General features: G+C 52.8%; 1 protein-coding gene across 2 annotated transcripts in view; it reads left to right on the top strand.

The window, feature by feature from the left end:
• The window catches only part of ARHGEF39 (Rho guanine nucleotide exchange factor 39), a 37,844-nt gene extending 13,904 nt beyond the window's left edge, over positions 1-23,940 (top strand). For both annotated transcript variants that reach the window (XM_066602218.1, XM_066602219.1), the window contains exons 3-12: positions 2,372-2,466; positions 5,785-5,905; positions 19,440-19,558; positions 19,644-19,714; positions 19,810-19,938; positions 20,044-20,273; positions 21,098-21,186; positions 21,879-21,990; positions 23,284-23,363; positions 23,518-23,940. In XM_066602218.1, coding sequence (XP_066458315.1) covers positions 2,372-2,466; positions 5,785-5,905; positions 19,440-19,558; positions 19,644-19,714; positions 19,810-19,938; positions 20,044-20,273; positions 21,098-21,186; positions 21,879-21,990; positions 23,284-23,363; positions 23,518-23,587 — 1,116 coding nt within the window. In that variant the 3' untranslated portion in view covers positions 23,588-23,940. The remainder of the gene's footprint in view (positions 1-2,371; positions 2,467-5,784; positions 5,906-19,439; positions 19,559-19,643; positions 19,715-19,809; positions 19,939-20,043; positions 20,274-21,097; positions 21,187-21,878; positions 21,991-23,283; positions 23,364-23,517) is intronic.
• The last annotated feature ends 2,148 nt before the right edge of the window (positions 23,941-26,088 follow it).

Below are 26,088 nucleotides of genomic sequence, written 5' to 3'. Positions count from 1 at the left end.
GCAGACAGAAGTTCCTGTACCACTTGTAAGCAGGGATGGTATTGCAGCTTCCGGCCACCAGGGGGAGCTCATCACAGCAGACGTGTGCAGCAGCAAGAGAATGACAGTATGGGGTTTTCCAGCCAGCAAGGGGAGCTTACAACAGCACACTCGTACAGCACAGCAGGAGGTATGAGACAACGGGGATGGCAGCAGGGGACAGGCCTCTTGACTTGCCTGCACACTTTAGTATGCCTTATTATCGGGGTGTGCCTTATATTAGCGATTTCTGCAAATTCCATAATGTGTCTTACTTTCGGGGGTGCCTTATTTTCAGGGAAACACGGTATTAGTATAGCCAAGTCTTTTTCACATGTGCTGCTTAGCCCAATTTCTCCCCTTCTGTATGTGCTTTCTTCATTTTTCTTGCCCAGATGTAGGACTTTGCATATCTCCTTGTTGAATCCCATTCTGTTAGTCGCCGCCCACTGTGCAAGCTTTTCTAGATCTTTTTGAATCCTCCCTCTCTCTTCCCTAGTGTTAGCTATCCCTCCTAGCTTTGTGTTGTCAGCACATTTGATCAGTTTCCCATCATTCTCTCCTCCAGATCATTTATAACAATGTTGACCACCACTGGGCCTAGGACAGAGCCTTGTGGTCCCCACTTGATACATTCTTCCCCTTGGATGTGCAGCCATTTATGATCACTCTGAGTACGATCACCCAGCCAGTTGTGAATCCACCTAACAGTTGTCTTGTCAATCCCAGATTTGGTCATTTTTTCAATAAGTCTGGGATGAGATACTTTGTCAAATGCTTTACTAAAGTCAGGATATACTATATCCACCGCATTTCCCTGATCAACCCAGTCAGTGATACTATCATAGAAAGAAATTAGATTAGACTTGTTTGTTACAACCCCACGCTGGCTCTGGTTAATTACTCCATTTTCATCCAAGTACTTGCATACAGGCTGTTTAATAATCTGTTCAGAGGTCTTTCCCGGTATAGAAGTCAGGCTCACAGGCCTGTAGTTTCCTGAATCCACCTTCTTCCCTTTTTTGAAGATAGGGCAAACATTTGCCCTTTTCCAATCTTCTGGGACTTCTCCTGTTCTCCAGAAATTTTCAAAGATTATGGTGAGTGGTTCAGCAATTACCCCTGCTGCTTCCTTTAGTATCCTAGGATATAATTCCTCTGGACCTTGAGACTTGAATTCATGTAAGTTAGCTAAGTGTTCCCTCACCATCTCTCTGCTTACAGATAGCCTGCATTCTTGTATTCCCCCAATAGCACAGAGAAGATCAGCTGATGTTACATCTACTTTCTGAGAGAAAACAGATACAAAATAGGAATATAAATGTTCGGCCTTCTCCACATCATTTTTCCCCAATTCCCCATTCTCATCTTGTAAGCATCCAATAGCATCTTTGACTTTTCTTTTGCTCTTGACCTCCAAAACCCTTTTCTATTGCTTTTGGCCTCTCTTACAAGCCTCAATTCATTATCAGCTTTAGCCTTTCTGACCCTTGCCCTACAGTTTCTGCAGACCCCATTATATTCTTCTTTAGATATTCCCCCTCTTTCCATTTGATAAACATATTTTTCTCCCTCTTTAACATGTGTACAAGTTCTGTGTTCGTCCATCCGGGTCTCTTTAAATGCTTCCCATTCTCCCTTCTTTTAGGGATTGGTAACGATTGTGCTTTGAGAATCTCATTTCACAATATTTCCCTTCTTGGACATTTCTGTCCTTAACAACATCCAGCCGTTGGATTCTTCCTCTTTCTGAGTTCATTAATATCTGCCTTTCTGAAATCCATCCTTGAGGTCTGAGTCTTCTCAGGTCTTCCTCCCCTTGTTATCCAACATCCAAGGATATCATGATCACTGCCTCCTAAGGTCCCAGCCACCCTTACTTCCTCCACCATTCCCTCCCTGTTGGTAAGAATTAGGTCCAAGATAGCAGATCCCCTTGTTTTCTCTTCTGCCTTCTGGAAGATAAAGTTGTCAGCAAGAGCGGATAAGAATCTGTTGGACCCATTACTTTTACCTGAGAGATTCCCAACAAATGTCTGGATGGGTAAAATCTCCCATGATCACTATGTTGGGGTTCTCTGAGAGCTTGGCCATCTGATGTAGACAGAGGTCCTCCATATCTTCTGCTTGTCCCGGTGGCCTATAGTAAATGCCTACAATGGTGTCCTTTCTGTTGTTCTCTCCTTGTATTCTTACCCAAACAGTTTCTACAGAACTCCCAGCTCTGAAGCTTGAATCTCTGTGGAGATGAATGTTCTCCTAACATACAACACAACATCTCCTCCCCTTATAACGCTCCAGTACTGATATAACCTCTGGATTATGAGCTTCTCCTTATAATCTCCCCTTCCAGCTGTATGATGAGGTCTTCAGAGCTCGCTGTGGAAATCTTAAATTGGCGCAGGAAGGAATCTGCGGGACCATCCCCAGTATAGTGAAGGTGAACAGGTGAGCTCAAGTGCAAGGTGAAGAGGTAATGATGGCGTGCAGGTGAGGTGTAGAGGTGGTGATGAAGATGATGATGATGGTAAGATGCATGGGTGATGATGATGGTGAGGTGCAGGGGTGATGATGATGGTGAGGTGCAGGGGTGATGGTGATGGTAAGGTGCATGGGTGATGGTGAGGTGCAGGGGTGGTGATGATGGTGAGGTGCAGGGGTGATGATGATGGTGAGGTGCAGGGGTGATGGTGATGGTAAGGTGCATGGGTGATGGTGAGGTGCAGGGGTGATGATGATGGTGAGGTGCAGGGGTGATGGTGATGGTAAGGTGCATGGGTGATGGTGAGGTGCAGGGGTGGTGATGATGATGGTGAGGTGCAGGGGTGATGATGATGGTGAGGTGCAGGGGTGATGATGATGGTGAGGTACAGGGGAGATGATGAAGATGGTGAGGTGCAGGGGAGATGATGAAGATTGTGAGGTGCAGGGGAGATGATGATGGTGAGGTGCAGGGGTGATGGTGATGGTAAGGTGCATGGGTGATGATGATGGTGAGGTGCAGGGGTGATGATGATGGTGAGGTGCAGGGGTGATGGTGATGGTAAGGTGCATGGGTGATGGTGAGGTGCAGGGGTGGTGATGATGATGGTGAGGTGCAGGGGTGATGGTGATGGTAAGGTGCATGGGTGATGGTGAGGTGCAGGGGTGATGATGATGGTGAGGTGCAGGGGTGATGGTGATGGTAAGGTGCATGGGTGATGGTGAGGTGCAGGGGTGATGATGATGGTGAGGTGCAGGGGTGATGGTGATGGTAAGGTGCATGGGTGATGGTGAGGTGCAGGGGTGGTGATGATGATGGTGAGGTGCAGGGGTGATGATGATGGTGAGGTGCAGGGGTGATGATGATGGTGAGGTACAGGGGAGATGATGAAGATGGTGAGGTGCAGGGGAGATGATGAAGATTGTGAGGTGCAGGGGAGATGATGATGGTGAGGTGCAGGGGTGATGGTGATGGTAAGGTGCAGGGGTGATGGTGAGGTGCAGGGGTGGTGATGATGATGGTGAGGTGCAGGGGTGATGATGATGGTGAGGTGCAGGGGTGATGGTGATGGTAAGGTGCATGGGTGATGGTGAGGTGCAGGGGTGGTGATGATGATGGTGAGGTGCAGGGGTGATGATGATGGTGAGGTGCAGGGGTGATGGTGATGGTAAGGTGCATGGGTGATGGTGAGGTGCAGGGGTGATAATGATGGTGAGGTGCAGGGGTGATGGTGATGGTAAGGTGCATGGGTGATGGTGAGGTGCAGGGGTGGTGATGATGATGGTGAGGTGCAGGGGTGATGATGATGGTGAGGTGCAGGGGAGATGATGAAGATGGTGAGGTGCAGGGGAGATGATGAAGATTGTGAGGTGCAGGGGAGATGATGATGGTGAGGTGCAGGGGTGATGGTAAGGTGCAGGGGTGATGGTGAGGTGCAGGGGTGGTGATGATGATGGTGAGGTGCAGGGGTGATGATGATGGTGAGGTGCAGGGGTGATGGTGATGGTAAGGTGCATGGGTGATGGTGAGGTGCAGGGGTGGTGATGATGATGGTGAGGTGCAGGGGTGATGATGATGGTGAGGTGCAGGGGTGATGGTGATGGTAAGGTGCATGGGTGATGGTGAGGTGCAGGGGTGATGATGATGGTGAGGTGCAGGGGTGATGCTGATGGTAAGGTGCATGGGTGATGGTGAGGTGCAGGGGTGGTGATGATGATGGTGAGGTGCAGGGGTGATGATGATGGTGAGGTGCAGGGGTGATGATGATGGTGAGGTACAGGGGAGATGATGAAGATGGTGAGGTGCAGGGGAGATGATGAAGATTGTGAGGTGCAGGGGAGATGATGATGGTGAGGTGCAGGGGTGATGGTGATGGTAAGGTGCAGGGGTGATGGTGAGGTGCAGGGGTGGTGATGATGATGGTGAGGTGCAGGGGTGATGATGATGGTGAGGTGCAGGGGTGATGGTGATGGTAAGGTGCATGGGTGATGGTGAGGTGCAGGGGTGGTGATGATGATGGTGAGGTGCAGGGGTGATGATGATGGTGAGGTGCAGGGGTGATGGTGATGGTAAGGTGCATGGGTGATGGTGAGGTGCAGGGGTGGTGATGATGATGGTGATGTGCAGGGGTGATGATGATGGTGAGGTGCAGGGGTGATGGTGATGGTAAGGTGCATGGGTGATGGTGAGGTGCAGGGGTGGTGATGATGATGGTGAGGTGCAGGGGTGATAATGATGGTGAGGTGCAGGGGTGATGATGAAGATTGTGAGGTGCAGGGGAGATGATGATGGTGAGGTGCAGGGGTGATGATGATGGTGAGGTGCAGGGGTGATGATGATGGTGAGGTGCAGGGGAGATGATGAAGATTGTGAGGTGCAGGGGTGATGAAGATGGTGAGGTGCAGGGGAGATGATGATGATGATGATGGTGAGGTGCAGGGGTGATGATGATGATGGTGAGGTGCATGGGTGATGATGATGATGGTGATGGTGATGAGGTGCAGTGGTGATGATGATGGTGATGGTGATGAGGTGCAGTGGTGATGATGATGGTGATGGTGATGATGAGGTGCAGGGATGATGATGATGATGATTGTGATGGTGATGAGGTGCAGGGGTGATGATGATGATGACGGTGATGATGAGGTGCAGGGATGATGATGATGATGATGAGGTGCAGGGGTGATGATGATGATGGTGGTGATGATGAGCTGCAGGGGTGATGATGATGGTGAGGTGCAGGGGTGATGATGATGATGGTGATGATGATGATGATGGTGATGGTGATGGTGAGGTGCAGGGGTGATGATGATGATGATGATGATGGTGCTTAAACATAAGCTGACATTCTGATGCGTTTCCCCCCTGTAAGTTGTCACACATGAGCTCCCCTCCCCCACACACATTGTGACCAATCACGGGGCTGACGGCAGCATGCGCAGTGCTTGAGCCCCCGAGTACCGTGTGTGCTGTCTGCGGGGCACGCGGATGATGACCGCAGGAGCATGTCCGGCACATGTGTCACGTATGTAATGGCTGCAGTCTATAGTGGGGGGCTGGAGGACGGCGGCATGGAGGGTCATCGGGAAGAAGCCGCAGGGGGTCCGATCGGACTGTGAACCAGTGGTCAGTCCAGTAGTCAGTATTCCTCTGAGCCCTGTGATTGGTCACATGCTGGTGAGGGAGGGGCTTGTCGCTGTCAGTAAGTGAGGCCCTCCGTACAGAGGAGTGTAGTGGCCCTCCGGCCGGCCCCCGTCACATGACTGCCCTGATGTATGTTCCAGGTCTTTGCTGATGTCCCTGGAGCGGGATATGGCGCCCTCCGGCTTCCAGAACTTCTGCGAGTACCTGCACCTCTACAAGAAGCACGCCGACTGCATGGAAGCCACACGGCACGCCATACAGGTGAGAACCTGCACTGCATTCTGGGAGAGAGCGGTACTGCAGTGTGACTGCAAGCAGAATAGTGAGCGCAGCTCTGGATGTGCCTGGATCAGATGGAATATAGATGCACTATTGCTGCGCGCACCATCGTCATGGCTATGAGGGATATATCTTGTGTCGCGCTCTACAGTATACGCCGGGTGATATGTTAGGAGGCGGAGCTCTGCTCTCCGACACGCTGACTGTAAGCTGTCGGCTGCAGATGCCAAGCAGGTCGTCCCAGCGATAGTCCGTCCTGTGCCTTTACATTGCTGGTGAATGAAGGTGGAGCAGCCGGGGATCGTTCCCGCCCCGTGCTGTCACAGCCAGCAGGCCGCCGTTCATGGGTGATGATGGCCTGTTTACACGGGACGATCCGCCGTTCATGGATGATGATGGCCTGTTTACACGGGACGATCCGCCGTTCATGGATCATGATGGCCTGTTTACACGGGACGATCCGCCGTTCATAGGTGATGATGGCCTGTTTACACGGGACGATCCGCCGTTCATGGATGATGCTGCTTGTTTACATGGGATGACCCGCTGTTAATGGGTGATTCTACCTGTTTACAAGGGACGATCCGCCGTTAATGGGTGATGATGGCTTGTTTACACTGGACGACCCGCCGTTCATGGGTGATGATGGCCTGTTTACACGGGACGATCCGCCGTTCATGGGTGATGATGGCTTGTTTACACTGGACGACCCGCCGTTCATGGGTGATGATGGCCTGTTTACATGGGATGACCCGCTGTTAATTCGTGATGCTACCTGTTTACACGGGACCATCCGCAGTTCATGGGTGATAATGATCTGTTTACATGGGATGACCCACTGTTCATGGGTGATGATGGCCTGTTTACACGGGATGATCCGCCGTTCATGGGTGATAATGGTCTGTTTACATGGGATGACCCGACGTTCTTGGATGATGCCACCTGTTTTGCACGGGACGATACGCCATTAATGGGTGATGATGGCCTGTTTACATGGGTCGATCTGCCGTTAATGGGTGGTGATGGCTTGTTTACACAGGATGACCCGACGTTCTTTGATGATGCCACCTGATTACATGAGATGACCCGCCGTTCTTGGATGATGCCCCTTATTTACATGGGATGACCCGCCGTTCTTCGATGATGCCCCTTATTTACATGGGATGACCCGCTGTTCTTGGATGATGCCGCCTGTTTACATGGAATGACCCGCCGTTCTTGGATGATGCCACCTGTTTACATGGGATGACCCGCCGTTCTTGAATGATGCCACCTGTTTACATGAGATGACCCGCCGTTCTTGGATGATGCCCCTTATTTACATGGGATGACCCGCCGTTCTTGGATGATGCCCCTTATTTACATGGGATGACCCGCCGTTCTTGGATGATGCCGCCTGTTTACATGGGATGAGCCGCCGTTCTTCGATGATGCCACCTGTTTACATGGAATGACCCGCCGTTCTTGGATGATGCCACCTGTTTACATGGGATGACCCGCTGTTCTTGGATGATGCCACCTGATTACATGGGATGAGCCGCCGTTGTTGGATGATGCCGCCTGTTTACATGGGATGACCCGCCGTTCTTGGATGATGCCCCTTATTTACATGAGATGACCCGCTGTTCTTGGATGATGCCCCTTATTTACATGGGATGACCCGCCGTTCTTCGATGATGCCCCTTATTTACATGGGATGACCCGCTGTTCTTGGATGATGCCGCCTGTTTACATGGAATGACCCGCCGTTCTTGGATGATGCCACCTGTTTACATGGGATGACCCGCCGTTCTTGGATGATGCCACCTGTTTACATGAGATGACCCGCCGTTCTTGGATGATGCCCCTTATTTACATGGGATGACCCGCCGTTCTTGGATGATGCCGCCTGTTTACATGGGATGACCCGCCGTTCTTGGATGATGCCCCTTATTTACATGGGATGACCCGCCGTTCTTGGATGATGCCCCTTATTTACATGGAATGACCCGCCGTTCTTGGATGATGCCACCTGTTTACATGGGATGACCCGCCGTTCTTGGATGATGCCACCTGTTTACATGAGATGACCCGCCGTTCTTGGATGATGCCACCTGTTTACATGAGATGACCCGCCGTTCTTGGATGATGCCACCTGTTTACATGAGATGACCCGCTGTTCTTGGATGATGCCACCTGTTTACATGAGATGACCCGCCGTTCTTGGATGATGCCCCTTATTTACATGGGATGAGCCGCCGTTCTTGGATGATGCCCCTTATTTACATGGGATGACCCGCCGTTCTTCGATGATGCCACCTGTTTACATGAGATGACCCGCCGTTCTTGGATGATGCCCCTTATTTACATGGGATGACCCGCCGTTCTAGGATGATGCCACCAGTTTACATGGAATGACCCGCCGTTCTTGGATGATGCCACCTGTTTACATGGGATGACCCGCTGTTCTTGGATGATGCCACCTGATTACATGGGATGAGCCGCCGTTCTTGGATGATGCCCCTTATTTACATGGGATGACCCGCCGTTCTTCGATGATGCCCCTTATTTACATGGGATGACCCGCTGTTCTTGGATGATGCCGCCTGTTTACATGGGATGACCCGCTGTTCTTGGATGATGCCGCCTGTTTACATGGATTGACCCGCTGTTCTTGGATGATGCCGCCTGTTTACATAGGATGACCCGACGTTCTTGGATGATGCCGCCTGTTTACATGGGATGACCCGCCTTTCTTGGATGATGCCCCTTATTTACATGGGATGACCCGCCGTTCTTGGATGATGCCGCCTGTTTACATGGGACGATCCGCCGTTCGTGGGTGATGCTGCCTGTTTACATGAGATGACCCGTTATTCTTGGATGATGCCGCCTGTTTACATGGGATGACCCGCCGTTCATGGATGATGCTGCCTATTTACACAGAATGACCTGATGTTCTTGGATGATGCCACCTGTTTACATCGGATGACCCGCCGTTCTTGGATGATGCCATGTGTTTACATGGAATGATGCCACCTGTTTACACGGGACGATCCGCCGTTCATGGGTGATGATGGCCTGTTTACACGGGACAATCCGCCATTCATGGGTGATGCTGCTTATTTACATGGGATGACCCGCTGTTAATGGGTGATGCTATCTGTTTACAAGGGACGATCCGCCGTTAATGGGTGATGATGGCTTGTTTACACTGGACGATCCGCCGTTCATGGGTGATGATGGCTTGTTTACACTGGACGACCCGCCGTTCATGGGTGATGATGGCCTGTTTACATGGGATGACCCGCTGTTAATGGGTGATGCTACCTGTTTACACGGGACGATCCGCCGTTCATGGGTGACAATGGTCTGTTTACATGGGATGACCCACTGTTCATGGGTGATGATGGCCTGTTTACATGAGATGACCCGACGTTCTTGGATGATGCCACCTGTTTTGCACGGGACGATCCGCCATTAATGGGTGATGATGGCCTGTTTACATGGGTCGATCTGCCGTTAATGGGTGGTGATGGCTTGTTTACACAGGATGACCCGACGTTCTTTGATGATGCCGCCTGTTTACATGGGATGACCCGCCGTTCTTGGATGATGCCCCTTATTTACATGGGATGACCCGCCGTTCTTGGATGATGCCGCCTGTTTACATGGGACGATCCGCCGTTCGTGGGTGATGCTGCCTTTTTACATGAGATGAACAATGTTTTTGCATGATGCTGCCTGTTTACACGGGACGATCTGACGTTCATGGGTGATGCTGCCTGTTTACACAGGATGACCGGATGTTATGTAACATGCTTGACAAAGGCTGTTTGTAACGGCCGAAACGTTGCGTGATTACTGAGGATGGAATAAAGATTATAACACCTGTTTTACTGCACCTGAACGTTCCTGCTGCCATTCATGGATGAAGCCGCCTGTTTACACGGGACGATCCCCCCCATTTTTGGATGATACCGCCTGTTTACACGGAAGGATCTGCCTTTCATGTGTGGTGATGGCCTGATTACATGGAATGACCCTCCGTTCTTGGTTGATGCTGCCTGTTCACATAGGATGACTCGCCGTTCTTATATGACGCCGCCTGTTTACATGGGATGACCTGCCGTTCTTGGATGATGCTGCCTGTTTATATGGGATGACGCCGCCTGTTTACATGGGATGACCCGCCGTTCTTGGATGATGCCACCTGTTTACATGGGATGACCCGCCATTCTTGGATGATGCCGCCTGTTTACATGGGATGACCCGCCATTCTTGGATGATGCCCCCTGTTTACATGGGATGACCCGCCGTTCTTGGATGATGCCACCTGTACACATGGGATGGCGCTGCCTGTTACATGGGATGACCCGCCGTTCTTGGATGATGCCACCTGTTTACATGGGATGATGCCACCTGTTTACATGGGATGATGCCATGTGTTTACATGGGATGATGCCATGTGTTTACATGGGATGATGCCACCTGTTTACATGGGATGATGCCACCTGTTTACATGGGATAATGCCACCTGTTTACATGGGATGACCCACCGTTCTTGGATGATGCCACCTGTTTACATGGGATGACCCGCCATTCTTGGATGATGCCCCCTGTTTACATGGGATGACCCGCCGTTCTTGGATGATGCCCCCTGTTTACATGGGATGACCCGCCGTTCTTGGATGATGCCACCTGTTTACATGGAATGACCCGCCGTTCTTGGATGATGCCACCTGTTTACATGGGATGACCCGCTGTTCTTGGATGATGCCACCTGATTACATGGGATGAGCCGCCGTTCTTGGATGATGCCCCTTATTTACATGGGATGACCCGCCGTTCTTCGATGATGCCCCTTATTTACATGGGATGACCCGCCGTTCTTGGATGATGCCACCTGTTTACATGGAATGACCCGCTGTTCTTGGATGATGCCACCTGTTTACATGGGATGACCCGCCGTTCTTGGATGATGCCACCTGTTTACATGAGATGACCCGCCGTTTTTGGATGATGCCCCTTATTTACATGGGATGACCCGCCGTTCTTGGATGATGCCCCTTATTTACATGGGATGACCCGCCGTTCTTGGATGATGCCGCCTGTTTACATGGGATGACCCGCCGTTCTTGGATGATGCCACCTGTTTACATGGGATGACCCGCTGTTCTTGGATGATGCCACCTGATTACATGGGATGAGCCGCCGTTCTTGGATGATGCCCCTTATTTACATGGGATGACCCGCCGTTCTTGGATGATGCCCCTTATTTACATGGGATGACCCGCTGTTCTTGGATGATGCCGCCTGTTTACATGGGATGACCCGCTGTTCTTGGATGATGCCGCCTATTTACATGGGATGACCGCTGCTCTTGGATGATGCCGCCTGTTTACATAGGATGACCCGACGTTCTTGGATGATGCCGCCTGTTTACATGGGATGACCCACTGCTCTTGGATGATGCCCCTTATTTACATGGGATGACCCGCCGTTCTTGGATGATGCCGCCTGTTTACATGGGACGATCCGCCGTTCGTGGGTGATGCTGCCTGTTTACATGAGATGACCCGTTATTCTTGGATGATGCTGCCTGTTAACACGGGATGACCTGCCGTTCATGGATGATGCTGCCTATTTACACAGAATGACCTGATGTTCTTGGATGATGCCACCTGTTTACATCGGATGACCCGCCGTTCTTGGATGATGCCATGTGTTTACATGGAATGATGCCACCTGTTTACACGGGACGATCCGCCGTTCATGGGTGATGATGGCCTGTTTACACGGGACAATCCGCCATTCATGGGTGATGCTGCTTATTTACATGGGATGACTCGCTGTTAATGGGTGATGCTATCTGTTTACAAGGGACGATCCGCCGTTAATGGGTGATGATGGCTTGTTTACACTGGACGATCCGCCGTTAATGGGTGGTGATGGCTTGTTTACACTGGACGACCCGCCGTTCATGGGTGATGATGGCCTGTTTACATGGGATGACCCGCTGTTAATGGGTGATGCTACCTGTTTACACGGGACGATCCGCCGTTCATGGGTGATCATGGCCTGTTTACACGGGATGATCCGCCGTTCATGGGTGATAATGGTCTGTTTACACCAGACGTTCTTGGATGATGCCACCTGTTTTGCACGGGACGATCCGCCATTAATGGGTGATGATGGCCTGTTTACATGGGTCGATCTGCCGTTAATGGGTGGTGATGGCTTGTTTACACAGGATGACCCGACGTTCTTTGATGATGCCGCCTGTTTACATGGGATGACCCGCCGTTCTTCGATGATGCCGCCTGTTTACATGGGATGACCCGCCGTTCTTGGATGATGCCGCCTGTTTACATGGGATGACCCGCCGTTCTTGGATGATGCCCCTTATTTACATGAGATGACCCGCCGTTCTTGGATGATGCCCCTTATTTACATGGGATGACCCGCTGTTCTTGGATGATGCCCCTTATTTACATGAGATGACCCACCGTTCTTGGATGATGCCCCTTATTTACATGGGATGACCCGCTGTTCTTGGATGATGCCGCCTGTTTACATGGAATGACCCGCCGTTCTTGGATGATGCCACCTGTTTACATGGAATGACCCGCTGTTCTTGGATGATGCCGCCTGTTTACATGGGATGACCCGCCGTTCTTGGATGATGCCCCTTATTTACATGAGATGACCCGCCGTTCTTGGATGATGCCCCTTATTTACATGGGATGACCCGCTGTTCTTGGATGATGCCACCTGTTTACATGGAATGACCCGCCGTTCTTGGATGATGCCGCCTGTTTACATGGGATGACCCGCCGTTCTTGGATGATGCCCCTTATTTACATGAGATGACCCGCCGTTCTTGGATGATGCCCCTTATTTACATGGGATGACCCGCTGTTCTTGGATGATGCCACCTGTTTACATGGAATGACCCGCCGTTCTTGGATGATGCCACCTGTTTACATGAGATGACCCGCCGTTCTTGGATGATGCCCCTTATTTACATGGGATGACCCGCCGTTCTTGGATGATGCCCCTTATTTACATGGAATGACCCGCCGTTCTTGGATGATGCCACCTGTTTTCATGGGATGACCCGCCGTTCTTGGATGATGCCACCTGTTTACATGAGATGACCCGCCGTTCTTGGATGATGCCACCTGTTTACATGAGATGACCCGCCGTTCTTGGATGATGCCACCTGTTTACATGAGATGACCCGCCGTTCTTGGATGATGCCCCTTATTTACATGGGATGAGCCGCCGTTCTTGGATGATGCCCCTTATTTACATGGGATGACCCGCCGTTCTTCGATGATGACCCTTATTTACATGGGATGACCCGCTGTTCTAGGATGATGCCACCAGTTTACATGGAATGACCCGCCGTTCTTGGATGATGCCACCTGTTTACATGGGATGACCCGCTGTTCTTGGATGATGCCACCTGATTACATGGGATGAGCCGCCGTTCTTGGATGATGCCCCTTATTTACATGGGATGACCCGCCGTTCTTCGATGATGCCCCTTATTTACATGGGATGACCCGCTGTTCTTGGATGATGCCGCCTGTTTACATGGGATGACCCGCTGTTCTTGGATGATGCCGCCTGTTTACATGGAATGACCCGCTGTTCTTGGATGATGCCGCCTGTTTACATAGGATGACCCGACGTTCTTGGATGATGCCGCCTGTTTACATGGGATGACCCGCCTTTCTTGGATGATGCCCCTTATTTACATGGGATGACCCGCCGTTCTTGGATGATGCCGCCTGTTTACATGGGACGATCCGCCGTTCGTGGGTGATGCTGCCTGTTTACATGAGATGACCCGTTATTCTTGGATGATGCCGCCTGTTTACATGGGATGACCCGCCGTTCATGGATGATGCTGCCTATTTACACAGAATGACCTGATGTTCTTGGATGATGCCACCTGTTTACATCGGATGACCCGCCGTTCTTGGATGATGCCATGTGTTTACATGGAATGATGCCACCTGTTTACACGGGACGATCCGCCGTTCATGGGTGATGATGGCCTGTTTACACGGGACAATCCGCCATTCATGGGTGATGCTGCTTATTTACATGGGATGACCCGCTGTTAATGGGTGATGCTATCTGTTTACAAGGGACGATCCGCCGTTAATGGGTGATGATGGCTTGTTTACACTGGACGATCCGCCGTTCATGGGTGATGATGGCTTGTTTACACTGGACGACCCGCCGTTCATGGGTGATGATGGCCTGTTTACATGGGATGACCCGCTGTTAATGGGTGATGCTACCTGTTTACACGGGACGATCCGCCGTTCATGGGTGACAATGGTCTGTTTACATGGGATGACCCACTGTTCATGGGTGATGATGGCCTGTTTACACGGGACGATCCGCCGTTCATGGGTGACAATGGTCTGTTTACATGGGATGACCCGCTGTTCTTGGATGATGCCCCTTATTTACATGGGATGACCCGCCGTTCTTGGATGATGCCCCTTATTTACATGGAATGACCCGCCGTTCTTGGATGATGCCACCTGTTTACATGGGATGACCCGCCGTTCTTGGATGATGCCACCTGTTTACATGAGATGACCCGCCGTTCTTGGATGATGCCACCTGTTTACATGAGATGACCCGCCGTTCTTGGATGATGCCACCTGTTTACATGAGATGACCCGCCGTTCTTGGATGATGCCCCTTATTTACATGGGATGAGCCGCCGTTCTTGGATGATGCCCCTTATTTACATGGGATGAGCCGCCGTTCTTGGATGATGCCCCTTATTTACATGGGATGACCCGCCGTTCTTCGATGATGCCACCTGTTTACATGAGATGACCCGCCGTTCTTGGATGATGCCCCTTATTTACATGGGATGACCCGCCGTTCTAGGATGATGCCACCAGTTTACATGGAATGACCCGCCGTTCTTGGATGATGCCACCTGTTTACATGGGATGACCCGCTGTTCTTGGATGATGCCACCTGATTACATCGGATGAGCCGCCGTTCTTGGATGATGCCCCTTATTTACATGGGATGAGCCGCCGTTCTTCGATGATGCCCCTTATTTACATGGGATGACCCGCTGTTCTTGGATGATGCCGCCTGTTTACATGGGATGACCCGCTGTTCTTGGATGATGCCGCCTGTTTACATGGAATGACCCGCTGTTCTTGGATGATGCCGCCTGTTTACATAGGATGACCCGACGTTCTTGGATGATGCCGCCTGTTTACATGGGATGACCCGCCTTTCTTGGATGATGCCCCTTATTTACATGGGATGACCCGCCGTGCTTGGATGATGCCGCCTGTTTACATGGGATGACCCGCCATTCTTGGATGATGCCGCCTGTTTACATGGAATGACCCGCTGTTCTTGGATGATGCCGCCTGTTTACATAGGATGACCCGACGTTCTTGGATGATGCCGCCTGTTTACATGGGATGACCCGCCTTTCTTGGATGATGCCCCTTATTTACATGGGATGACCCGCCGTTCTTGGATGATGCCGCCTGTTTACATGGGACGATCCGCCGTTCGTGGGTGATGCTGCCTGTTTACATGAGATGACCCGTTATTCTTGGATGATGCTGCCTGTTAACACGGGATGACCTGCCGTTCATGGATGATGCTGCCTATTTACACAGAATGACCTGATGTTCTTGGATGATGCCCCCTGTTTACATCGGATGACCCGCCGTTCTTGGATGATGCCATGTGTTTACATGGAATGATGCCACCTGTTTACACGGGACGATCCGCCGTTCATGGGTGATGATGGCCTGTTTACACGGGACAATCCGCCATTCATGGGTGATGCTGCTTATTTACATGGGATGACCCGCTGTTAATGGGTGATGCTATCTGTTTACAAGGGACGATCCGCCGTTAATGGGTGATGATGGCTTGTTTACACTGGACGATCCGCCGTTCATGGGTGATGATGGCTTGTTTACACTGGACGACCCGCCGTTCATGGGTGATGATGGCCTGTTTACATGGGATGACCCGCTGTTAATGGGTGATGCTACCTGTTTACACGGGACGATCCGCCGTTCATGGGTGACAATGGTCTGTTTACTTGGGATGACCCACTGTTCATGGGTGATGATGGCCTGTTTACATGGAATGACCCGCTGTTCTTGGATGATGCCGCCTGTTTACATAGGATGACCCGACGTTCTTGGATGATGCCGCCTGTTTACATGGGATGACCCGCCTTTCTTGGATGATGCCCCTTATTTACATGGGATGACCCGCCGTTCTTGGATGATGCCGCCTGTTTACATGGGACGATCCGCCGTTCGTGGGTGATGCTGCCTGTTTACATGAGATGACCCGTTATTCTTGGATGATGCTGCCTGTTAACACGGGATGACCTGCCGTTCATGGATGATGCTGCCTATTTACACAGAATGACCTGATGTTCTTGGATGATGCCACCTGTTTACATCGGATGACCCGCCGTTCTTGGATGATGCCATGTGTTTACATGGAATGATGCCACCTGTTTACACGGGACGATCCGCCGTTCATGGGTGATGATGGCCTGTTTACACGGGACAATCCGCCATTCATGGGTGATGCTGCTTATTTACATGGGATGACCCGCTGTTAATGGGTGATGCTATCTGTTTACAAGGGACGATCCGCCGTTAATGGGTGATGATGGCTTGTTTACACTGGACGATCCGCCGTTCATGGGTGATGATGGCTTGTTTACACTGGACGACCCGCCGTTCATGGGTGATGATGGCCTGTTTACATGGGATGACCCGCTGTTAATGGGTGATGCTACCTGTTTACACGGGACGATCCGCCGTTCATGGGTGACAATGGTCTGTTTACTTGGGATGACCCACTGTTCATGGGTGATGATGGCCTGTTTACATGGAATGACCCGCTGTTCTTGGATGATGCCGCCTGTTTACATAGGATGACCCGACGTTCTTGGATGATGCCGCCTGTTTACATGGGATGACCCGCCTTTCTTGGATGATGCCCCTTATTTACATGGGATGACCCGCCGTTCTTGGATGATGCCGCCTGTTTACATGGGACGATCCGCCGTTCGTGGGTGATGCTGCCTGTTTACATGAGATGACCCGTTATTCTTGGATGATGCTGCCTGTTAACACGGGATGACCTGCCGTTCATGGATGATGCTGCCTATTTACACAGAATGACCTGATGTTCTTGGATGATGCCACCTGTTTACATCGGATGACCCGCCGTTCTTGGATGATGCCATGTGTTTACATGGAATGATGCCACCTGTTTACACGGGACGATCCGCCGTTCATGGGTGATGATGGCCTGTTTACACGGGACAATCCGCCATTCATGGGTGATGCTGCTTATTTACATGGGATGACCCGCTGTTAATGGGTGATGCTATCTGTTTACACTGGACGATCCGCCGTTCATGGGTGATGATGGCTTGTTTACACTGGACGACCCGCCGTTCATGGGTGATGATGGCCTGTTTACATGGGATGACCCGCTGTTAATGGGTGATGCTACCTGTTTACACGGGACGATCCGCCGTTCATGGGTGACAATGGTCTGTTTACATGGGATGACCCGCCGTTCTTGGATGATGCCCCTTATTTACATGGGATGACCCGCCGTTCTTGGATGATGCCCCTTATTTACATGGAATGACCCGCCGTTCTTGGATGATGCCACCTGTTTACATGGGATGACCCGCCGTTCTTGGATGATGCCACCTGTTTACATGAGATGACCCGCCGTTCTTGGATGATGCCACCTGTTTACATGAGATGACCCGCCGTTCTTGGATGATGCCACCTGTTTACATGAGATGACCCGCCGTTCTTGGATGATGCCCCTTATTTACATGGGATGAGCCGCCGTTCTTGGATGATGCCCCTTATTTACATGGGATGACCCGCCGTTCTTCGATGATGCCACCTGTTTACATGGGATGACCCGCCATTCTTGGATGATGCCCCCTGTTTACATGGGATGACCCGCCGTTCTTGGATGATGCCCCCTGTTTACATGGGATGACCCGCCGTTCTTGGATGATGCCATGTGTTTACATGGAATGATGCCACCTGTTTACATGGGATGATGCCACCTGTTTACATGGGATGACCCACCGTTCTTGGATGATGCCACCTGTTTACATGGGATGACCCGCCGTTCTTGGATGATGCCACCTGTACACATGGGATGGCGCTGCCTGTTACATGGGATGACCCGCCGTTCTTGGATGATGCCACCTGTTTACATGGGATGATGCCATGTGTTTACATGGGATGATGCCACCTGTATACATGGGATGATGCCACCTGTTTACATGGGATGATGCCACCTGTTTACATGGGATGACCCACCGTTCTTGGATGATGCCACCTGTTTACATGGGATGACCCGCCGTTCTTGGATGATGCCATGTGTTTACATGGAATGATGCCACCTGTTTACATGGGATGATGCCACCTGTTTACTCGGGAAGATCCTCCGTTCGGTTTTTTGTAGCAAGTGAAGGACTTTGTCGCTCCATCCTGGTAGCGTTCACACTCTGTAAGGAAATCCCCACGGGGTCTCCTTATTACCAACACAGGGGCTCTTACAGCGGAGGAGTTACAGCATCCCACATGGCAGTCCACAAACAGGCAGACCTCTAGTTGTAATAGCCAGCCCTATTGCTGACATCACAGTTCCCTGTCCGACTATTCCCCTCCCCTGTCAATAACAGTGCTTTTTGTGTGGCTTGCACCTGTTGATGACATCACAGTTCCCTGCGTGGCTCCGCCCTTGTCAGTAACAGTGTTTCCTGTGTGGCTCCACCCCTGTTGGTGGCATCACAGTTTCCTGTGTGGCTCCGCCCCTGTCAGTAACAGCGTTTCCTGCATGGCTCCGCCCTTGTTGGTTACATCGCAGTTCCTGCATGGCCCCACCCCTGTCAGTTTCAGCATTTCCTGCGTGGGCCCGCCCTTGTTGGTGACATTGCAGTTCCCTGTGTGGCCCCGCCCCTGTCAGTAACAGCGTTTCTTGCGTGGTCCCGCCCTTGTTGGTGACATCGTGGTTACCTGCATGGCCCCGCCCCTGTCAGTAACAGCGTTTCCTGCGTGGCCCTGGCCTTCTTGGTGACATTGCAGTTCCCTGTGTGGCCCCGCCCCTGTCAGTAACAGCGTTTCTTGTGTGGCCCCGCCCTTGTTGGTGACATCGCGGTTACCTGCATGGCCCCGCCCCTGTCAGTAACAGCGTTTCCTACGTTGCCCCGCCCCTGTCAGTAACAGCGTTTCCTGCGTGGCCCTGGCCTTCTTGGTGACATTGCAGTTCCCTGTGTGGCCCCGCCCCTGTCAGTAACAGCGTTTCCTGCGTTGCCCCACCCCTATTGGTGACATCACACTTCCTTGCATGGCCCCGCCCCTGTCAGTAAAGCGTTTCCTGCGTTGCCCCGCCCCTGGCGGTGACCTCATGTTCTCGTTTGATGAAGTTCGTCCTGATGTCTCCTCTCTTCCAGGCTCAGCTAAAGAAGAAGAAATCTTTTGCGCGCTTCATGAAGCTGCAGGAATTGCGTCCCGAGCTGCAGGGCCGAACCCTGGAGCAGCAGCTGGAACTCCCCCTGCAGCGCGTCATGGGGTAAGTGATGGAGCGCACATGTGTGTGACCGTCTGATAATTCAGTGCCCGTCCGGCGGCCCACAGCTCTGTTGTCCTCCCTGCAGGTATAGACGGTACCTCCTGGACCTGGTGGAGAACACGTTTCCCAGCAGCTCTGACTGCGCTCAGCTTCATGGTAAGAGTAGGAGCAGTAGTAGTGACAAGTCCTCCCCTCAGTGGCCGGGGCTGATAACTCCTCCGTGGCTCCGTTCAGTGTGGCTCTCTCCGCAGGAGCGCTGCGTGCCGTGTCCGACGTGTGCGACCACATAGAGAACCTGCAGCAGCAGCAGGACAACGACCAACAGCTGCAGAGGGTGCAGAGACTGCTGAAGGGCCGCCGGATCCGGATTGCATCACCAGGTGATGAGTTAGCTCTGCTACAACCCTCCCATGTACCTTGCATCCACTACGCGTGGCCTCGGGGCGCACTTACTTCTGCCCTGATGCTTTCTGTGTGTCTTGCAGGGAGGCTCTTCCTCAGAGAAGGCTGGCTGTCTCTTGTCCCACCTAGCGGAGAAGATGTTAAACCTCGCATGCTCTTCCTGTTCTCTGATGTCCTCCTGGTCACGGCCCCGTGCCACCCCCTGCACCCCTTCAATGCCCACAAGTTCTGCTGCCGCGCCGTCTACCCCCTAGGGGAATGCCACGTGGAGAGAGTGCTGGGGCACACCACCAGTCGAGGCGGCCTCATCAGCGTACGTAATCCTCTCCTGTCCCGCGTGGTGCGGATCTGGGGCGTTACTTGCCCCGGTGCACATCCTCCTGTAAGTAAGGTGCCGGGGTCTGCAGGAGGGATCACTACAGCCCCACCCGCAGAACTGTCGCCCTTCAGTAGATGGCAGTGTGACTGCCTCACCTGTACGTCCAGGCCTGGACCCCATAACCAGCGCTCCTGTCCAGAGGACTACGGCTCATATGTTTAACCCCTTAGTGACACCGGACGGGCTCGGCGATTTGGCGGGGATTTTCATTTCCACTGATCCCCGCTGTCAGTCGGTCAGCGCCGGCTCCTGCTGTAGATGATGCGGGCTCATCCTTGTAGGATGGAAAGTAGAGATAAGCGAGCATGCTCGTTAAGGACAGATACTTGAGTGAGTAGCGTCCTTTTCGAGTATCTGCCTGCTCGTCCGCAAAGATTTGGGTGCTGGCGGGGGGAACGGAGGGGGGAGTTTCCCCCCCGTCCCTGCTCAGTCCCGCAACCCACCGCTCACCCCCGCCGGCACCCAGATCTTTGCGGACGAGCAGGCAGATACTCGAAAAGGACGATACTCGCTCAAGTATCTGTCCTTAACGAGTATGCTCGCTCATCTCTAATGGAAAGGTATGGCCATTCATCAGAATAGCTTCCATGCCAGGATGTACGTTTACGTGTTGGGGCAGGAAGGGTTAAACTCTCACAGACGTGGCCTGGGGTTTCATGTCTGGTTCCCGTGGCACTCTGGATATGAGGTCGTGGTTCACATTCCGCTCCCTGAAGTCCTTATTACTAACTTCCTGTTTGTGTCGTTTTCTGTCTCAGTTGTCCTTCAGTAGAGAGAAACTTCTGTTCATGTCGTCCGACCAGCAGGATATGAATGGCTGGTATGAGAGCCTGGTGGTGGCCGTGAGGTCAGTACTCCGAGACTGCAGCATCCGTAATTCTGAGTCCTTGTTATCAGCCGCCCTCCTCTTCATTGTCACATTGTCATTAGTCAGTTCTATACTTCTCCTCGCTCTCCTCTCCTCAGACCTCGCTCTTTCCCCCCGCTCGGACCTCTCTCTTTCCCCCCCGCTCGGACCTCGCTCTCCCCCCCCCCCGCTCGGACCTCGCTCTTTCTCCCCCGCTCGGACCTCTCTCTTTCCCCCCTGCTCGGACCTCTCTCTCTCTTTCCCCCCCGCTCGGACCTCTCTCTTTCCCCCCTCGCTCGGACCTCGCTCTTCCCCGCCCCCGCCCTCCGCTCGGACCTCGCTCTACCCCCCCTCCCCCCCCCGCTCGGACCTCGCTCTACCCCCCCTCCCCCCCCCCCCCCCCCGCTCGGACCTCGCTCTACCCCCCCCCCCCGCTCGGACCTCGCTCTCGAACCCCCCCCCCCCCCCCCCCCCGCTCGGACCTCGCTCTTTCCCCCCCCCCCCCCCGCTCGGACCTCGCTCTTCCCCCCCCCCCCCCCCCGCTCGGACCTCGCTCTTTCCCCCCCCCCCCCCTCCCCCCCGCTCGGACCTCGCTCTCTTCCCCTCTGGTGTCCTCGGTCCTTGTCCTCTTCTTGTTCTCTGCTCTCAGTAAGGAGGTAATAAACCCTCATCAATCAGAGTTGGTTCCTCAGGAAACATCACACAGAGAACACAAGACATACGAGGACAGGACCCCTGCAGCGACCGCCATTAATGACCAAGTCACAGAATGTTCCTGCTGCAAGAGCTCTAAAGAGACATCACGTAAGAGATGGGGGAGCAATTAGAGTGCACCGAATCAGCGAGGAATTAAAATATAGATATTCAGAAGTAATGCTAGGTTCACACAGGACGACTGTGTGACAAACGATGGCCGACACACGTCCCTGTATCTCCTCTCTGCGGTGCTCCTGCACTGGAGCTACTATCGCTGGCTCGCTCACAGAGCGGCCAGCAGGGAGGCTGCAGGAGAGTTCTCTCGACTCGCTCGCCCGCCCCTGCCCATTGGCATAACACAGCGGCCGTTCAGTACTGTTACACTGAACGACGAGCGATCAGCTGATTGCCAATTGTTTATGCTACATAAACTATAAACAATCAGCTGATCGCTCCGTGTAAATAGCTGCCAATCAGTACTGAATGGCTGCTGTGTTATGTCAATAGAGAGGGGCGGGGGAGCGAGTGGAGGAAGATCTCCTGCCGCCCCGCTGAGAGCTAACAATACTAGCTTCTGTGCAGGTGCACAGGAGTTAGCATGTGTGGGGACGAGTGTCCGGCATCGTTTGCCCAAAACTCAAGTGGAGCACAAGCTAAAGATGACAGAGGAGCTTCCGAATGGGGAGATGATAGAGCTGGTGGAAACAGTGTTAAGAGAGGATGGGTTGCGGAGTGAGTCAGGGCGAGGAGAGGATGGGGCGGAGTGGGGCAGGGCGAAGAGAGGATGGGGCGGAGTGGGGCAGGGCGAAGAGAGGATGGGGCGGAGTGGGGCAGGGCGAAGAGAGGATGGGGCGGAGTGGGTCAGGGCGAGGAGAGGATGGGGGCGGAGTGGGTCAGGGCGAGGAGAGGATGGGGCGGAGTGGGGCAGGGCGAGGAGAGGATGGGGCGGAGTGGGGCAGGGCGAAGAGAGGATGGGGCGGAGTGGGTCAGGGCGAGGAGAGGATGGGGGCGGAGTGGGTCAGGGCGAGGAGAGGATGGGGCGGAGTGGGGCAGGGCGAAGAGAGGATGCGGCGGAGTGGGTCAGGGCGAGGAGAGGATGGGGGTGGAGTGGGTCAGGGCGAGGAGAGGATGGGGGCGGAGTGGGTCAGGGCGATGAGAGGATGGGGCGGAGTGGGGCAGGGCGAGGAGAGGATGGGGCAGAGTGGGTCAGGGCGAGGAGAGGATGGGGCAGAGTGGGTCAGGGCGAGGAGAGGATGGGGCTGAGTGGGGCAGGGCGAGGGAGGAAGAAAGGGGGCTGGGCATGGAGAAAGCAGTTAATGTAATCAAACTGTGGGCCCACCTGCTGCGCCCATGTGGAGATGTTATATGGTGGAGTGTTATGACGTTTCCTTGTTCGCCCAGGTGGACCTATCTTTGGATGTTCTGAGCCCTTCAGCTTCACAAGAAGATCCAATGTGTAAGCGTCTGAAGACGTCAGAGCGGTACGTAGCTTCTACACTAGAGCAGCGCCTCATTTACCTCTGCCCCTTCCTGTGACCCACACAGTGTAGTCATGGCTAATGGGGCAGGTTCCTAAAGTCTTATCAGTTGAGTCTAATAGGGAGTTAAGTTTGTATTTTCCCCTTTTTTTTTTAGACCAGAAGAAAGAAGCTTGGAGTCTACATCATCTAACGAAGGGTCTGGGTGGAAGTGTGTAGTCCTGTGAGGACTCCACATGTGTCTGACTGCACCCAAGGACCCCATCTTATGTTGGGGGGGACTAGAAGTTCCAGGCAATCAGTCACCCTTGGAGGACAGGAGACACCTGGAGAACAGAATGGGCGTGTCCTAAAATGGTTCTCATCACGACAGTGGTGGCGGGTTCGGTCGACATTTGATATTTTTACTACTTTTTATGTAAAATAAACATTCTATTGGAGGAAGAAGAACTATAAAATTCAGCCAACAGGCATCCTCCCTCTGGAGGCAGGAACAAGGAGTCTGATGGGCTATATAAATTCTGCATGCTACAACGGCTGTTAAATATTGAATCAATAAACATGTAGAAAGATCTGAAAATCCACTCAGCGTCTTCTGTTCTAGATGTAAGATCCCATCAGTCAGCTCTCTGCTCTTCAGTCCTTGTAATTCTTAACTCTTCTCATGGGGCCTCATAATTATCTGCTCGCTTCATCAGGCCTCGTAATCCTCTGCTCTTCTCATCGGGCCTTGTAATGCTCTGCTCTTCTCATCGGGCCTCGTAATGCTCTGCTCTCCTTATCGGGCCTTGTAATGCTCTGCTCTCCGTATCGGGCCTCGTAATGCTCTGCTCTCGTCATCGGGCCTCGTAATGCTCTGCTCTCGTCATCGGGCCTCGTAATTCTCTGCTCTCGTCATCGGGCCTCTTAATGCTCTGCTCTCGTCATCGGGCCTCGTAATGCTCTGCTCTCGTCATCGGGCCTCGTAATGCTCTGCTCTCCTCATCGGGCCTCGTAATGCTCTGCCCTCCTCATAGGGCCTCGTAAGCCTCTGCTCTCCTCCCCATTGGGCCTCGTAAGCCTCTGCTCTCCTCCCTATTGGGCCTCGTAAGCCTCTGCTCTCCTCCCTATTGGGTGTCGTAAGCCTCTGCTCTCCTCCCCATTGGGTGTCGTAAGCCTCTGCTCTCCTCCCCTTTGGGCCCTCTAACCCTCTGGTCTCCTCCCCATTGGGCCTCGTAACCCTCTGGTCTCCTCCCCATTGGGTCTCGTAACCCTCTGCTCTCCTCCCCATTGGGCCTAGTAACCCTTTGCTCTCCTCATCATCAGGCCTTTTAACGCTCTACTATCTGGGCACCCAACTTTAAAAAAGACATAGACAGACTGGAACAAGTTCAGGAAAGAGTTACCAATAATAGCGGTCTACAAATATCTGAAGGGCTGTCACGCTGCAGAGGGATCTGCCCTATTCTCACCTGCACAAGGAAAGACTAGAAGCAATGGGATGAAACTGAAAGGGAGGAGACACAGATTATATATTAGACAGTAAGGGGAATCAATGAGTGGAACAGGGACCTCGTAACCCTTTGCTCTCCTCCTCCTCCTTGGGCCTCCTAACCCTCTGCTCTCCTCCTCATCAGGCCTCATAACCCCCTGCTCTCCTCCTCATCGGGCCTCGTAACCCTCTGTGCTCCTCCTCCTCATTGGGCCTCATAACCCTTTGCTCTCCTCCTCCTCATCAGGCCTCGTAACCCTCTGCTCTCCTCATCGGGCCTCGTAACCCTCTGCTCACCTCTTCCTCATGCGGACCTTGTAACCCTCTGCTCTCCTCCTCCTCATTGGGCTTCATAACCCTCTGCTCTCCTCTTCCTCATCGGGCCTCGTAACCCTCTGCTCTCCTCATGCTCATTGGGCCTTGTAACCCTCTGCTCTCCTCCTCCTCATCGGGCCTCGTAACCCTCTGCTCTCCTCCTCCTTATCGGGCCTCATAACCCTCTGCTCTTCTCCTCCTCATCGGGCCTCGTAACCCTCTGCTCTCCTCCTCCTTATCGGGCCTCGTAACCCTCTGCTCTTCTCATTTGAGCCTCTTAACCCTCTACTCTCCTCTTTCTCATTCGGACCTCTTAACCCTCTGTGCTCCTCATCGGGCCTCGTAACCCTCTGCTCTCATCATTTGAGCCTCGTAACCCTCTACTCTCCTCTTCCTCATTTGGACCTCGTAACCCTCTGCGCTCCTCATTGGGCCTTGTAACATGCTGCTCTCCTTATTTAAGCCTTGTAACCCGCTGCTCTCCTCATTTGAGCCTACTAACCCTCTACTCTCCTTTTCCTCATTCGGACCTCGTAACCCTCTGCGCTACTCATTGGGCCTCGTAAACCTCTGCTCTCCTCTTCCTCATTGAGCCCCGTAAGCCTCTGCTCTCCTCATTGAGCCCCGTAAGCCTCTGCTCTCCCCATTGGGCCTCGTAAGCCTCTGCTCTCCTTCCCATCGGGCTTCGTAAGCCTCTGCTCTCCTCCACATCAGATTTCATAATCCTCTGCTCTCCTCCCAATTGGGCCTCATAACCCTCTGCTCTCCTCCTCACTGGGCTTTGTAACTGTCTTCTCTCCTCCCCATCAGGCCTCATAACTCTCTGCTCTCCTCATTCGGGCCTCGTAACCCTCTGCTCTCCTCCTCCTTATCGGGCCTCGTAACCCTCTGCTCTCCTCCTCCTCCTGATCGTGCCTCGTAATTCTCTGCTCTCCTCATCGG

The sequence above is a fragment of the Eleutherodactylus coqui genome, chromosome 5, assembly GCF_035609145.1.
Source record: "Eleutherodactylus coqui strain aEleCoq1 chromosome 5, aEleCoq1.hap1, whole genome shotgun sequence".
Taxonomy (NCBI): domain Eukaryota; kingdom Metazoa; phylum Chordata; class Amphibia; order Anura; family Eleutherodactylidae; genus Eleutherodactylus; species Eleutherodactylus coqui.
This window is presented reverse-complemented; position numbering and strand designations above follow the sequence as displayed.